The sequence below is a fragment of the Festucalex cinctus genome, chromosome 12 (assembly GCF_051991245.1).
Source record: "Festucalex cinctus isolate MCC-2025b chromosome 12, RoL_Fcin_1.0, whole genome shotgun sequence".
NCBI lineage: Eukaryota > Metazoa > Chordata > Actinopteri > Syngnathiformes > Syngnathidae > Festucalex > Festucalex cinctus.
The window spans coordinates 23,591,555-23,606,950 of record NC_135422.1 but is presented as its reverse complement, the minus strand read 5'-3'; the positions used below and the strand labels follow the sequence as shown (position 1 = coordinate 23,606,950).

Genomic DNA, 15,396 nt, shown 5'->3' with positions numbered 1-15,396 from the left:
CATTTCAAGGATTTGATTCACATTGTTATACTATTGTGGATACTGTACATTTTTACTGTGGGAATGTTGATAGATCCTTACCTTGGACTGGAATCATTGACATATTGCAGGTTACCTGACCAGTCACATAATTGCAGGATGGAAGAATTGTTCAGGAAGTTTGCTCTTTAGGTGACGTGTTTTTTTTTGTTTTTTTTAAATGGTCAGTTATTATAGGATCGAGCTTATCTAACTGCCATACCTTTTTTTCCCACCTGTTTTTGGCAGTGTTTTCTGACCATTTCAATATTTTTTATTTTTTTCCACACAATTCAAACTTAAAGCAGAGAAAGTAAGCTTTCGTACAAATTATCTGAACCCAGACATAACATATTTACATATGAACTTTCGACCAATCAATGTAACACTATTCTGAAAAACTTTATGGTCTGTCATTTTGTTAAACAGTATTACAGAAATTGCTTTCTCAAACCAAAAATTCAGCAAGCTGTCACATGTCCAGAGAAACTAGCTATCCATATTACATACGAAAAGAAAAACAATACTACAGTAAGAGCATTTAAAAAAAAAAAATGGTTGCATCTGGAATACAATTAAAAAATCAAAGTTGTTTGTTTCTTCAGCCAGTTACATCTGTGTGATTTCAAGCCAAGGTTCCTTGCCAGATTTATGAACAGGCATTAAAATAAATAAATTGCTGCACAACTGGTCATCGTTGAACTCAACTGCGAAGGAGCATTGAGATTATCTTCATCTGCGCCAAGAGCGAGGTTCGTTGTCATCTTCCTCCTCGTCGTCGTCCTGCAACAAGGCATCATCGCTCAGTGACTCTTCGGGGTACTGCAGATAAAACAAAAACAAAAATAAGCAAACTGTTTGCCGACAATCCATATACAAACATTAAATACACATGCTGAAGCTAAAGAGCTCCAAATATTAGAACTGAAAAACAAAAGCCAACCTTTCGTCATTGCTTTAAACTAGTACATCTTTCACTGACAGCACAGAAAAGTTCTAAATCGGAGCAGGCTTGTGTAATGGCTCCCTCTTGTGTGCTATGCTGGCATTACTACCCTTTCCCTATATCATCTGGAATGCAGTATGACAAATGTGTCTGTTAATCCGCAAGAGAGAGAGGATTAGCACAAACCTCATCCTCATCTGGCTCTGCCTCATTTGCATCAGCAGCATGCAGCGTCAAGACAGGCTTATGCCAGGCCAGGCGCAAATACCGGTTGTTCAACTTGATGCCATGGAGGGCCGCCTGCAGGTGCGTTTAAAAAAAAAAAAAAAATTAAAAAAAAAGGCATGCAAGATGAAAACACATTGTAAAAGGAAAAAAATTAAACACCGTGAACGATGTGTCATTGCAGTGGTTCTTAACCTTGCTCGAGTTATGAACCCCACCAGCTTCCTATGCAAATTTACAGAATCATTTGAGTCAGGGGTATGTCTTTTGACCTCCACCGAGCCCCTGAGAATGACTCACCAAACACCTGGGGTTCTATCGAACTCAGGTAAAGAACCACTTTATTAATACCAATAACAATTAGAAGGCAACTCACCTGCTCAGCCTCTGCTCTTGTCCTGTAGGTGATGACGGCAGACAAACTGTTTTCATCAATCCGGCAATCTTCAATTTCTCCAAATTGCTTCAAAATTGTCAATACGGAACATTGGTCACTTCACAATCTGTCTCATGACAGAAACATCGCTCCACAATTATACATACATATTTACAGTTTAAGAACTTCTGTTTGATTTAGGAACCTTGTGTGATTGTTATGTTGGAGCCATGACACATTTCTTACATTAGAAAACTCTCACAACACACTACCAAACAAAAACACTACATGAAGTATAGATACATACGCCACTGACAGATGAACAAAGATATATTACTATTATTAAATCATTTTGAGAATAAAAATCAAATTGGACATTTGTCCCACTTTCACTTGTATAATATAACCAGTATATGCAGTGGTGGACTGGACTGCAGTCTAGTGGACATCTACTGTCTTACTCTTGAGTACTGTAGGAATAAGCGGACTTACAGCAAAATGCGGCAGCAGATGTACCCGCTCCATGTCGGTGAAAGCGGAAATCTCCAGAGCTCTGGGTCGATGGTCCACAACTACATGCAGTGGAACGCCTTTTCCCCGTCCTCTGGCACCTCTGCCACGGGCCCTCGGAGCGCCACGCCCTCGAGCTGAGACCCCGCGACCTCGGCCCGGTGTCAGCAGTCCCCTTTTAGCAGCCTGAGCAGGAGCACAGAGGGCAAACAAAAGAAAATTGAAGTGAAATTATAACCATGTATGACTGGAGGTGAGAACATCTAAATAAGATTAGATTTTATTTCTGTATTTTTGCTTAATGATTGTGCTATTCTGAAATGCTTTATAATTCAATTTGAAGTCCTTTAAAAATAAGTGTTTTTACTGATCACTCAGGTTTTCTTTTAAGAATAGCACACGTATCACAAATTCTAGCAGCATATGTAAAATTAGCACAACTGTACCTCTATCTGCAACTGGGTATACTTAATCTTCAACAAAGCTGTGTCTTCTCCGGCTTGAGTCTTCTTGTACAGGTCCAGTTCTGTATCAAGCAGTTCTCTCTGAGCCTGGGAGACGAAACATTACATTCTCTTATCTTTCAAAGAAAGTCAAAGCAGACAGTATAGTGGCTACAATACGAGACCTGTTAATAGTACACTGGCCCAAAACATATAATTGGGGATTCACTGAATGAAGATGAAATCATGTCCAAATAATTAAGGGAGGGGAGTGGGTGGGTCTAGCAAACATGAGAGGAAAAAACAGAATACAGTAAGAGCTGAATGTGTGTGCTGAGCATTCATAAAGTATTACTTGGGCCTTGGTCTTGACTACGGTGAGTAGATTGCTGCTGCTGCTTGAGATGCTTTTTATCTCCTCTTGCAGTTTGGTGATGCTCTTGGTTAAAGTACCTAAGGTTTCCATTATCTTGGCTTTATCCTCTGCTTTCATTGTTTTGTTTTTCTCAAGTTTGGAGATCAGGAGCTGTGGACGACAGGGGCATAATTTGAGCATTTCAGGGCATAAGGCTGCATTATCCAACAATCATGTTTATGAACATTTGAAAAGCAATTACTGTAGTCAAACCCTGCATGTGACATGTTCAAGCTAAATACACATTGAACTTTTACTCCACAACTTACATATTACTGAGTATAAGTTGATTGCCATTGTAGATGATTCTAATTTGGAATGTAATGGAAACTACTCACTGTTTTAAAGGAATACTTGACTCATTCAGCCATTTTTAGCATAAAAAGTTAAGATTTTGTCTGTAAGTAATTTGATAACTAAAATATTTTTTCATGTACAAAATCTTTAAAAACACCTTTTGCCACTGGCCGTCGACTGAAAATGACATCACAGGTGCTGGTAATGACCAATCACAGTATCTCTTTAAGTAAATTACTTCAATCACTGTTGAAGAAGTGGATTAAAATCAACACGCTCTTTTGTCGCTTTCCTCAGCGTCCACCATACAATCATCCAGATGATCGTACCTTCTGTGTTTCAATGTGTTTCTCCAGTATTTCCTGCTTCTTCTTCCGCACATCTTGCTGTAGCCTTAGAGCTTCCTGTGAAAGCATTTATCGGACAGGACATTATCAAATACTGATGCTATTGAAAGTTACAACTGCATTATTGTAGATGACCACAACCAATACCACTGGGCTTATTATTAGTTAGCATTTCCCACTCGACTTTCAATTATTTTACATTTCATTTCAATGTAGCATGAAGTACTTCTTACTTCTACTAAAAACCATGCCGAGCTAAGAGAAACACAACCCCTAGAAAATTGAATGACAATAAATCTTACGAATTTCAATAGGTGTAATTCAGAGGTGAGGCATTCCGTCAATTCTGATGGAAGGTCCGTCAATGATGGATGCCCATTTTGTTGACAATTGTTGAGCTTAGCATTGCGATAAATGTTTTTTTGTCCGTCAATATAATTGTCAATCTAATCCATCAATGAAGTAATGCCCATTTTTGCTGATCAATGACGGAAATATTGACGGACTGACAATGACAGAAGGATGTCCCGACTGTTGACAATTGACGATCGCTCAAAATTCATTGGCACGCCCACCTCTGGTATGATTATTTATAAATATAGAATTATACTTCGATCACGCTCATTTCAATAACACTTCATTGATGGGTATAGGCAGGGGTTTTGTGAGCCCTTCCAGTCGGCCATTTCCCTTCTCACCCGTTTCTTCTTCACAGAGTCATCAGTGGTTTTTTGGACAGCTTTTAAGGCTGCAGGATTGTATACAGTCTTTGAGAGGCCTGCCGAAGTCGAAAACACCTACAATTGCATAAAATGTGAACACAAAAAACCTTCATACAATGAAAAGGGAAACGAAGATCTGATTGACTGACATTTACCTTTTCAACAGGAGCAGCAGGTTTGGTCGAGAAACCCAAACGCTCCTTCACTGACACTTTAGCAGGGTTCTGAATCAGTTGGGGGAGGTAGGAGAATTTACATGCCATTACAAATACTATTTTTTTTGACAAGCAGACTTGTAACACTCCCACAAATACGCACCTGAGAAGCTACACTGGAGTCTTGTGAAGGCTCGGAATTTGCAGTGAGAAGAGGCCCAAGGCGATCTTTGACAGACTGCTTCAACGAAGTTGCTGAGGGCTGCTGAATTATAAAAAGATTTAAAAGAAATGCTGTAAAAACGTGTTTGAAGGTTCTCAACCCATAAATGTTGTTGCTGGAAAATGTATTAGTTATATGTATTAATCAATTAAATATTAGATTAATATTAATAATATTAATTAAATGTATTTTTAATGCTGTACTGTTTACCCCAAAATATACAATGTGTACATAATCTGAAACAAACTAAGAATTCCAACTCATACAATGCTAGAACAGTGAAGGAATTATCATTTGTGCAGAGCATGAATCTCCCCCAATCCCAAGACTATATTGATCAGATCAAAAATAACAGTTTACTATGGCTGGCTGTGACTGCAACTGCTGTATGTGAGACAGTCCATGTCCTAGTCCATCACTTCCATTCTCCCGGAACCAATGCACTCGGATGAAGCGGTTATTGAGGATGGCCTCTGTGCTTTGTATGGCTCGCTTGGCCTCATCTGGGGATGCAAACTGGATCAGCGCACCCTCTGGGTCATTCTGGTAGGCCACCTTCGGAAATATAGAGCACATCTTAAAACATGGAAACAATACAGAATAAATGGGACTTAAAACAGTTGTGAAATTGTTATTTGATGGATAATGCTTTTCTTAAAACTAAGGGAACAAAACCTTAATGCCACTTTAAGCAACCTAAAGGTTTAAGAAGTCAATAGATTGGTGGATCCCCAATATTTGCACGACATAGGGACCAAGCTCAGCCCCGAAGTTCCCCGGAGGCCCCGTCCACACAGAAATGTGTTTCTGTGTACCCATTAAGTTATTTTATCATTTCAATGTTTCGTCCACATGGAGTCGGCAATCTCAATGGATAGATCTCAAAACGGTGCCCTATACATTTCCATGTGTCCAACACATTCCCTGAGACGATGAAGTGGTTGGCATAGTACTCATGTGGCTGTGCACGAACATGGCAACCACTCCAACAATTGTAGATCAGCATGTTTTAACTTTCTTTGCCTTGACGATATGGGCTTTCATTCGGAAGCTGAAGTTCTACCTTGTCGTAAATCCACACAAATGTATCCTTTCTTGCTTGCTTTACATTCCCGCCATTGCTGTGAATAAGTTAACACTGCACAGGCTAATTAATTTTATTTTTTTGAGACTTCCTGTGGAAGTGTTACAGTGCCACTTCAGGCCTTAAATACATACTATGATGGCATTTCAGCGCCTTCATGTGGACACACACATTTCTTGAAACAATTTTGTGCTTACAGCAAACTTTTAAAAATGATGAACAAAAAGATCAGCTTCATTTCTGTGTGAACGAGTCCTAAGAGAGAGAACTGCCAAAACAAAAGATTAAAACATAAATATAAACTATACAACAAACTGTGATTGTGAAACAGTTTAATAGCATTTCAAACACTTTGTGAATCAAATGTCCATGTTAAACTCAATTTTAAAACGATCCAATTTTACACTGTAAAGGGAAATTACATTCTTTATATTTGACTGGCATTGACAGACACATACACATGCATGCTCACAAAGTTACATATTAGCTCATATTTGCTAAACTTTGCACCACCAGACAGCGGACTAACAAAGGAAACAAACAAGATCACAGCAGTTAAGCGTTGACCTACCTGCAGGTTGACGATGGTTCCAAACTTGCTGAAATGTTCATTGAGTTTGCTGATGTTGTTGAGTTCGGAGGGAATTTGCCGAACCAGCAGCTTCGTGTTAGAAGAATTAAAAGGACCTCTTCTGTGGTAGCCCAGGTGGTTGGGTTTGTTATAGTTAGGTCTGGGGGCAAAAGAATATATTGTCTATGAGACCACTTTTGTTAATCTTGCCTATGTAATACTCCACAAAACGTCTCACCTGTCAAACCAAGGTTTCTTGTGGAGAATGCCTCCATCATGTAAAGCAGCTGGTCTCTTCCTCAGGCCAGAATCCATAACAATTCTCATACTGTTGTTTGGAACCTTGTCTGGGGAAGGACAAAGCCTAACTGACTGGTCTACATCATGCTGCTTGACAAGAGTTGACCATTACACAGGTAAGGAAACATGACCATGAGCCCGTAATTATTCTAAACAGCGGAAATGTGGAACGTGCATGGAAAAGCTATTTTATCACTTGTAAATGTATTCAAAATGACTCCAAAAGCAATGTCATTGAATATATGAAATACTGATTCAGAATGAAATTATGTTGGCCATCAGATGAGGCCTACCTTTCGGTGGCTGGTCCACATCCCCCATAGTGAGGCCAATCAGGTTGGGCCTCTGGGCATTGACCCGGTGACGGTACACTGGCCTGGAGCTACTTGTGATACTGGGAGCCTCAGGGTTATACACATCAGTCTCATATGTATCTGGCACATAGAGTACAACAAGAAATGGCGTAACCAATATTAATGTCAATAGGTTGCAAATGCATTGAAGAGCGAACAATCAAAGTTACACAACTACTATCACCTGAGGGGAAAAGTGGTGGAGGCAATGACGAGCGCATGCCAGAGGTGACAATAGTGGGAACAGCACTCGTAATGGAATTTGGAGGAGCATCCATTCCAGATGGTTGAAGTGGAGGAAGAGGTGGTGGTGGTCCTGAAATGGCAGAAAAATATAAGTGCCTACAACAAGCGGAAATTATCCTGTACTATAGAAGTTATTTTCGACTGTCAAGCAGCGGCAAATCAAAATAAAATTCAACTGCGAGATTGTTTATCAGGCAACACAACCCCTTTTAGACAATGTTCAAAATTTCACTCAAAATGCAAGTGCCTATTCTCCAGTATGTTGTGAATTTTCTTATTATATTTCTTACCTGCAACGGGCGGAAGGCTTGGTGGAAGCGTGCCTGGTGGAGGTACGGGAGGGCCCAGATTGACAGGTGAGGGGTTCATTAGTGGTGGAGGTGGAAGGCCTGGGGGCGGAGGACCATCCACAACCGGGATGGGTGGAGGTTGGAAAGGCAGCATATTGGGCAGACCGACATCCTCCACTACAACTGGGTCACTGCCATGGTCGAAAGGGCACATGTCTCCTCTCATGCAGAAGCCTTTCTCTGAAGGACAGACATGACATTACCAAAATAATGTCTACATGGGTTTAATCAGTGCAAAAAGTTCATACTGTCCACTTTTCTGTTTTCCTCACCATCATAGTCACGGCACCGTTTCCTCGGTTGAGGAGGGGGCCCTCTAAAAGGGCCGCGATCCACAGGGTGCTCTGGGTGGAAATCTGACCAGCTTTCAGTTGTGTTGTTGCTGTGATGATGAGTGGGCGCGATGACCGTGATGGTGCTACTCAGTGTTGGCACAGGGAAATGGGAAGTGTTTGCAGTTGAAACTAGAATAGCCGGGGTGTAACCCTCACCACCTTCCAACCTGTCCACTCGATCGTGATCATACTTCAACTTCCCAGGATCCCGTTCTGTAAACGATGAGTGTGACGGAAATTAAATTAAATTAAACCAAATCCAAACATTTGAGTGCAAACAACTTGACATTTGAAGTTATTAGTAAGTGTTGCCAGGTATCCAAAGTCTTTCTTTCTATTCAGGGCAGAATGAGCCACTATCACAACTGAAATAGGCCAGTTCATAATGCTGGTTTTAATGCATTTTCTTTCAGGAAACATCTGCACTTGCAGCAATCAATGTCTTACCTCTACTCCTGCTTCTTGAACGAGTTCTGCTGTGAGGAGGACTCCCGCTTCGGGCTCGATCCCGGTCCCGGTCTCTGTCCCGGTCTCTCTCCCTGTCTCGGTCACGGTCTCGAGTACGATCCTTGCTCCAGCTCCGGCTTCGGCTACGACTGTAACTACGACTGCGACCCCTCCTCCGATTGTAGCGATCACGGTAAGAGTCCCTTCTGGGTGGGTTGCGGTCGTAATCCCTCTTCCTGGAACGGTCATCTCTCTTACGATCATCTACTCGCCTAATAATTTGGATTACAACAACATATATGATAGGGAGTTAAAGATGATACCAAATATTACATGTAAAATGGACATTAGTTGCACACACCTGCTATCTCTACTGTAACGAGAACTAGATGGTGGAGGGCTGCTATTCACTCTTCGAGAGAACTTTTTGTCACGTTCTTCTTCTCTGTTTGCCTGAGCAACAAAAACAATGCATGTTAGACCAAATTGCAACTGTACATGACAAAGGTATAACTAAAATTTTATATACAATTTTAACAATCAAGACAGACATGTTAAATGAAGGTGAAAACGTGATGTGTCAGTTTGTCACTTCTTTTCATCTGTTACACTTGGGAAAAAAATTAACACTTTTATCCATCCATCTTCCAAAACGCTTATCCTCATTTTATGATTTAAAAAAAAAATAAAAAAATAAATAAAAAATAAAAATTACCTCCTCTTTTTTCGGCTCATCTTTCTCAACCTTGACCAAAGTGGGTGGGGGTTCCGTCTGAGGCAGGTAGCTTTTGCTGTCTATAGCATCAAACAGCTTGTCCACAAATTGCTGAGTCTCTGGAAGATAATTTGAGTCAATAAAATAATCAATAGAAACCATATTGACGTTCAGACAATAATTGTAACTGGACAAATTGTTACTATAAGACCAAAAAGGTACCCTTCTGGAGAAACACGTCCAACTGGTCAATACACAAGGCTTTTAGTTCTTTTTCACTTTTGTCTTTCTTCACCAGGGCAACAACATACTTGGCGAGTGCTGAGGGGTCTGCATCGCAGCTACAATAGTAGAACAAACAACTTTAAAATGGCAGCAGATCCTCGGGGATAATATAGACATGTTATTAAATAAATGAACTATTAATGCCATCCACACTTCTCTGCTGTGTAAGTGTATGCTTGTGGGACAAAATCTCTTTCACACCGAGTCAACTACAATTTCAACTTAGTTGTAGCTAACAGCTAACGTTTCTACTTACATGGGCTCAAGCGTGTCAGACAGCCATGTTTTCAAAGCATCCAGATTTTCTATTATCATTTTAGATCCAGCTGGGAATTGTTTTTGTCACCACTGCCCGGATTGATTATACGCCTCGAGGAAGAGTAGACATTTGCTGAAGTAAATGGCCACTTTAGTCTATAGTTTAAGCTAAGATGCTAAACGCGCCGTTAGCTTAACTCAGCCGCAACAATACTGATTGACTTAGCATAAGTCCCAGGCCGCAAAACGTGCTATCAGACGCCCGTAACGCGACTGTTTCGGATTAACGTCTCAGGTGCGCCTATATATCAACCGTTTCTACTAACTCGTCTTTAAATTAGAATTAAAATTAACCAGTTAAAAAATGCAAGTAATTTGCACGCTGAACATATCACTTTATTTACGCCCCTCGGTAGCTAACGTGCCTATCTGACTATTTACTTCCGCTTTTGTTCTCGTTCAGACGTTCACAGCTATCGCGAGACCAGCGTTTCATAATGGATTTGTCATAGCCATGGGATACGGCAGCGTAATATGGGGAGGAACCGTCACTTGCCTTCGGTGCCGGTTGGCGGTTCACTTCTACGCCTAAATAATGTAAGCTCGTGAGTGAGAAAAGAACATTGGGGTAAAACAATAAATACAATCATCATATCAGCCTCTAGAATGACTGAAATATTAGTGTTAATGAATTAAATGGGCAATATGCATTTAAAACTAAGCTATATCATATGTAGCCACGTGTATGTTTGATGGGAATCTTAGGATTTTTGTCTTTTCTAATTGTGTCTATGATGAATAATGAATATTTGCACATTTTCAAACACATTTTACATATCTCTGACAGAAAAAAAAACACAAATTTAATTTTTCAAATCACAATTCCATTATATTTTTGGTTTCCATTTTCTGAAACTATGGTGAAAGCAGTAAAAATAAAATAAAAAACAAGAAAAACAAATCAGATAAATACAAATACATACTTATGTTAAGAAAATATTAAAAATACAAATCATAATTACTTCATATTTATGGTTTCTAGTTTTACTAAAACTATAGCAAAAAAAAGAAAAAAAGAAGAAGAATTATAACAATAATTCCAAATATGTATGAAATTGTTCTATTTTCCTCCAAGCAAATTAATGAGAATCTTAACCCCTTCCTTAGTTACATTTTTTTAAATCTCTAAAATAGATAAAATTATACATCAATTAAAAACACTAAACTGTTTTGTCCTGATACAGTGCATAAAAAACACAATCCTACATTTTATTTGTTTCACAGTTGTAACTCTTTACAAATAGCTTCCATCTATTGATCAATTAGATAACTATTTCTTTTTCATACACATACATACATAGATTCCAGCATGCTGATTCAACCATTTCTGAATGAAAAGGGATTAAAATTAATAGTTAGGCTACTTAATAATGGAATAAAAAATAAATGTAACACAGACAACAGTCACCACAGTAAGAGAATTACAGACATTGCTGATAAAAAAAAAAAAAGTTAATTTCCAATACATTCACTGTTTACCATCAAAATTCACCGTGAATCTCTTTGTCAAAGCCAGGGAGAAAACAGTACATGTAAAAATGTGCTGAAACTTATAACATACAACATCTGCATTGATTTTCAATGGTAGGCTACAGCGTGATTATGTAGCGTACAGTTCATGTTGCACTCATTTTTTTATAACAGAAAACAGGATTAATGATAGGAATCACAGCTTTAACAAAATGCAGTGGTCTGATCTAAAAAGAAAAAAAAATGTATAATTAGCTACAGTATTTGACTTTATATTATTGGTCCAGTAAGATGTGTGTCCTTCATTTGTTGCCCGAGTAAAACCTCAGTAGAAACATTGGACTATATGCAGAAAACAGTCTTGTGAGAGTAATAAGTATATATATATGTATACATATATATATATATATATATATATATATATATATATATATATATATATATATATATATATATATATATATATATATATATATATATATATATATATATATATATGTTTACCAATAAATTTTTCACCTAATTTTCTCTGTCAGTGAATTGTAGGTGGATAGGCTCTGCAGGGCAAAGAAGACCATGGGTTTTGGCCTTCACTTCTGCAGTGAGAGGAGACGTGCCAATGTGAAACCTTTGGATTAGCTGTATAACAAGACAAGAGTGAGTAGTGTGCACATTTGCATTCATGCAAAGCATGGTTCTTTGAATACATGAAATATTTGTGTTGCCAACAGTGGGTTTATTTCTTACCCTTGTCAGAACTAGATGCATTTCTAACTCAGCTATTCTCCTGCCAATGCAGCTCCTGATACCGTAGCCAAAGGGAATGGAGCCAAAGTTGTCAACACGATCTGAGGAATCTTTCCTTATCCAGCGATCTGGTCGGAAGTCTAAAGCATCAGCAAAGTTCTCCTCGTCCAAGGAAGTGGAGTAGTGACATAGAGCCAACTGAGTCTAACAAAGTGGGGGGGAGAAAGCTATTGAGAACAACTGGACTAGCTGTATTGGTACGACAAAGATGCATGAGTAATGCAGGATCACATTACAACTGGCTGTTAAAAAAAAAAAAAAAAAAAAAAAAAAAAAATGACTCCATTTTCCTGTAGCACATGCTCAGTCTACAAGACACACATGTATAATGTCCACACGTCGTACCCCTTTGGGGATGTAGTATCCGCCCACCACCAAATCATCTTGGGTAATCCGTCCATTGCCTGGGAGAACTGGAAAAAGCCTGCTCTCAGGGAGGAGCACACAAAGACTGTTATTCAGCACCACACTTTTACAATAGGACTTAAATATAATACTGTACTAACAAACATGTTTAATTATGCATAGAATGTGACTACAAATTTGAGTCAGAGTTTGTAGCAGGCAATGTGCACCTGAGAGTCTCTTTGACCAGGCCTCTGATTAGAGGCAAGCGAGGTATGTCTTCAGCCATGGCAACAGCTCGGGGTCCTAAAGTCCTCACCACCTCTTTGTAGATTTGCGCTTGGATTTGAGGGTGGCGTGCTAACAGGTAGCTGGCCCATGACAGGGTGAAGGATGTCTGGAAAAAATATGTAAAGTAAGAGAATGTTACATTTGGGAATCTTTTTTGAAGTGTGGAATGTTTTAGTAAAGTCTCTTACGTTTATGGGATAAGTTTTGCAAGCAGTGACTGCTGATATAAGAGCTTCTATCACGTTGCGTAAGTGTTCAGAAAGTGTGAGGGGCTTTTGAGTGGGGGGTGGGGGGGGGGCTTTTTTTTCCATGTGCTGAGCACACACCAGCTGCACTGCTGTCCTTTAGCCCTCTTGTCATTATTCAGCATATATCTTAATTAGATGTGCTAAATCTAGTCACAATTTTTGCTAAATCTAGCCACAATTTTTGCTCCATAATATGCATTGTTTCATATTAAACACTAAAATAGGCTCACACGAAGACTAAACATTTCCTCTGACACAACTCAACATCATTTAAATTACCAGGACATCATTGCTCACTCCGGTAAAATTTCACAGAAAGAAGTAAGTTTACTCTCATGTATGTGTCATCTTCCATAGTGTACAGTTTGCCCTCAAATCTCACTCCCTCTTCCTGTCTTTCTGTCCAGTCTTCTTGTTACGTTCCCACCCAAGTATTTCTGACACTTGCAAATTAGTCACTATGTATAGACCCTGGAGATCAGTATGGGATCACTGTCTGACAATGGACAAACAAATCTTTATCCAGGCCATTCTTTTCATTTGGGAACTTTCCAGCCACCAGCTTACAGTATGAGCCTTCCAATATGTCCTCTACACCCCCCACCCCCATTTAGCACCCTTGCTGCTCATCAAGGCCAGCTGGCAGAGACGCTGGCAACACCTGCGACAAAGGCCAAGGGGAATCATATGACAAAGGCCCATCCAAATTCATATTCAAAGGCCTTCCTTTCACTCCATCCCCCACCATCTCCAATTTTCTTGCATCCATCACATCTTTACTCCCCCACTAAGAAAAAATGGCTTTTAAGATTCTAAGAGAATCTGTCCCACTCAGTTCCCACTAACCCAGCTCACCTCTGCCCACTCTGTGCCATAACTCTAGCTGTGGCTAACGTGTCTTGACAGCTCCTGTGTTTGCTGAGTAAAGCCACAGCGCAGCTAAATCCACCCCCTACCAGCACATGGCCGTTGCAACAAGTTCAACAAAAACACACATCCTTTTATCCTGCGGCCCCCAGATGAGCACAAAACACTCCGGACCCATAATTTGGAAAAATTGGACAGTACCCCAAACAAATTAAGCAGTAGCTGTGCAGATGTACACATTCCTATTCTTACCCGAGACATGGATGAGTCGACACTGTTGAAAAGATGACTCAAATTTGTATTGTAACATAGTCCAGGATCCATCCATCCTTCCATCCATCCATCCATCCATCCACCCATCCATCCATCATCCATTTTCCTAGCTGCTTTTCCTCACAAGGGTCGTGGGGGTGCTGGAGCCTATCCCAGCTGGCTCCGGGCAGTATGCGGGGTACACCCTGAATTGGTTGACAGCCAACCAGGGCACAATAGTCCAGGATCCTTACCCAAAATAACCATTTGTGACAAATGTAGTGGCGTAAGTAATCAGAAACTCTTACAAAAGTTGTATACCGGTCATAGATCTGATTAATGGATCTTTGCCGTAAGTCATTGCTTTTCTTCTTTACAGTATTTTTACAGCAATACATCATTTGGTCTACCAAATAATGGTGAACATGTAATAACAATAATTCCCTAAGAACTGTATCAGTGCAAGTGCTTTCTAATTATGGCCTCATGTGGAAACATGAAGTCCAAACACAGATGTCTGGAGGGGAAAAAAGACAAAAGCCCCCCTGTGTAGATCTAACAGACACAGACCAATCACAAGAAACCAAATCAGACTGAGAACAAGTTTATCATGGTGGGGGGGTTCTGTGGAACACCCCTACCACCACTAGTGACTACTTGACCTAACGCTGGCACAGCCACACAGGCAAGGATGTGGCGCCAGAAACGCCACCTTTGAAACTTAACACTGACTTGGTCACACACGCATACACACTCACAAACACGCATGTGTGATTCCTTCATCTGCCGCTAAAAGCTACATTGAGTGCACCGCTACATTCCAGGACTGCACGGATTGCCTATCACACACCGTGTCCACCCCAGCGAGTAACATCTCTGTTGCATTGGCGTAGATTTCCTCCATGCTCATCTCCTTGGTGACGAGCATGTGCGTAAGCAGTCCTCCCTTCACCTCCTCTCCCCGCTCAAGCTGGGCCTTGATCTCACCGAGTCTCTTATCAATGTGAATAACGCCTGAGAGTAGAGACACACAGAGAAGGTGGGATGAATAGAGAAGGGGGGGTTGGGGCAACAAGGGAAGGGAAGTCGAGGGAGGATAATGAAAGAAAGAAAGGAACAGGAGAGAGCAGGTTATGTAACAAACGGAACCCATACTCCCACAAACTCATTCTGTAGGGAATTTCACTTCACTTTCACAATTATCAATTTACAAATGACTATCTGGGAGTATGCGTCTTCTAATACACAGGTGTCAAAGTCATTTTTATTACAAAAAAAACAAAAACGAAAAAAACACTACATGTATTTGTATATATTTGCATATTGTTACATATACAAAATATAATAGTTTAGAAATCAGAGGTCTAAGAAAATGGCTTGTTTAACTAGTTTAATGCGTTCAATAGCCCAACATTATTAAAGGTAAAGACAATTT

General features: G+C 39.9%; 2 protein-coding genes across 2 annotated transcripts in view; both read right to left on the bottom strand.

The window, feature by feature from the left end:
• Positions 1-395: 395 nt before the first annotated feature.
• LOC144031765 (RNA-binding protein 26-like) lies at positions 396-10,125 on the bottom strand. The gene is made up of 22 exons (XM_077539181.1): positions 9,620-10,125; positions 9,301-9,419; positions 9,079-9,197; positions 8,725-8,816; positions 8,364-8,635; positions 7,854-8,129; positions 7,522-7,761; positions 7,170-7,301; positions 6,926-7,066; positions 6,571-6,679; positions 6,333-6,492; positions 5,038-5,232; positions 4,618-4,719; positions 4,455-4,523; positions 4,276-4,374; positions 3,560-3,634; positions 2,874-3,044; positions 2,522-2,626; positions 2,058-2,261; positions 1,566-1,652; positions 1,151-1,264; positions 396-840 (listed from the first exon to the last, which is right to left on the bottom strand). Exons 1-22 carry the CDS (start codon positions 9,676-9,678, stop codon positions 751-753), a joined length of 3,030 nt encoding a protein of 1,009 aa, XP_077395307.1. The 5' UTR covers positions 9,679-10,125; the 3' UTR covers positions 396-750.
• A 593-nt stretch (positions 10,126-10,718) lies between these two features.
• The window catches only part of LOC144032184 (cytochrome P450 27C1-like), a 7,117-nt gene continuing 2,439 nt past the window's right edge, over positions 10,719-15,396 (bottom strand). Inside the window, exons 5-10 of the mRNA XM_077539889.1 lie at positions 14,812-14,975; positions 12,534-12,700; positions 12,304-12,382; positions 11,899-12,102; positions 11,671-11,790; positions 10,719-11,378 (exon numbers count right to left, since the gene is read on the bottom strand). Coding sequence (XP_077396015.1) covers positions 11,671-11,790; positions 11,899-12,102; positions 12,304-12,382; positions 12,534-12,700; positions 14,812-14,975 — 734 coding nt within the window. The 3' untranslated portion in view covers positions 10,719-11,378. The remainder of the gene's footprint in view (positions 11,379-11,670; positions 11,791-11,898; positions 12,103-12,303; positions 12,383-12,533; positions 12,701-14,811; positions 14,976-15,396) is intronic.

Coding starts and splice junctions, on each gene's coding strand:
- LOC144031765 (XM_077539181.1), bottom strand. CDS start 9,678: ATGATAATAGAAAATCTGGATGCTTTGAAAACATGGCTGTCTGACACG. Junction 9,420..9,619: donor TCTGACACGCTTGAGCCCAT/GTAAGTAGAAAC, acceptor CTACTATTGTAG/CTGCGATGCAGACCCCTCAG. Junction 1,653..2,057: donor ATCTGCTGCCGCATTTTGCT/GTAAGTCCGCTT, acceptor ACAATTTTGAAG/CAATTTGGAGAAATTGAAGA.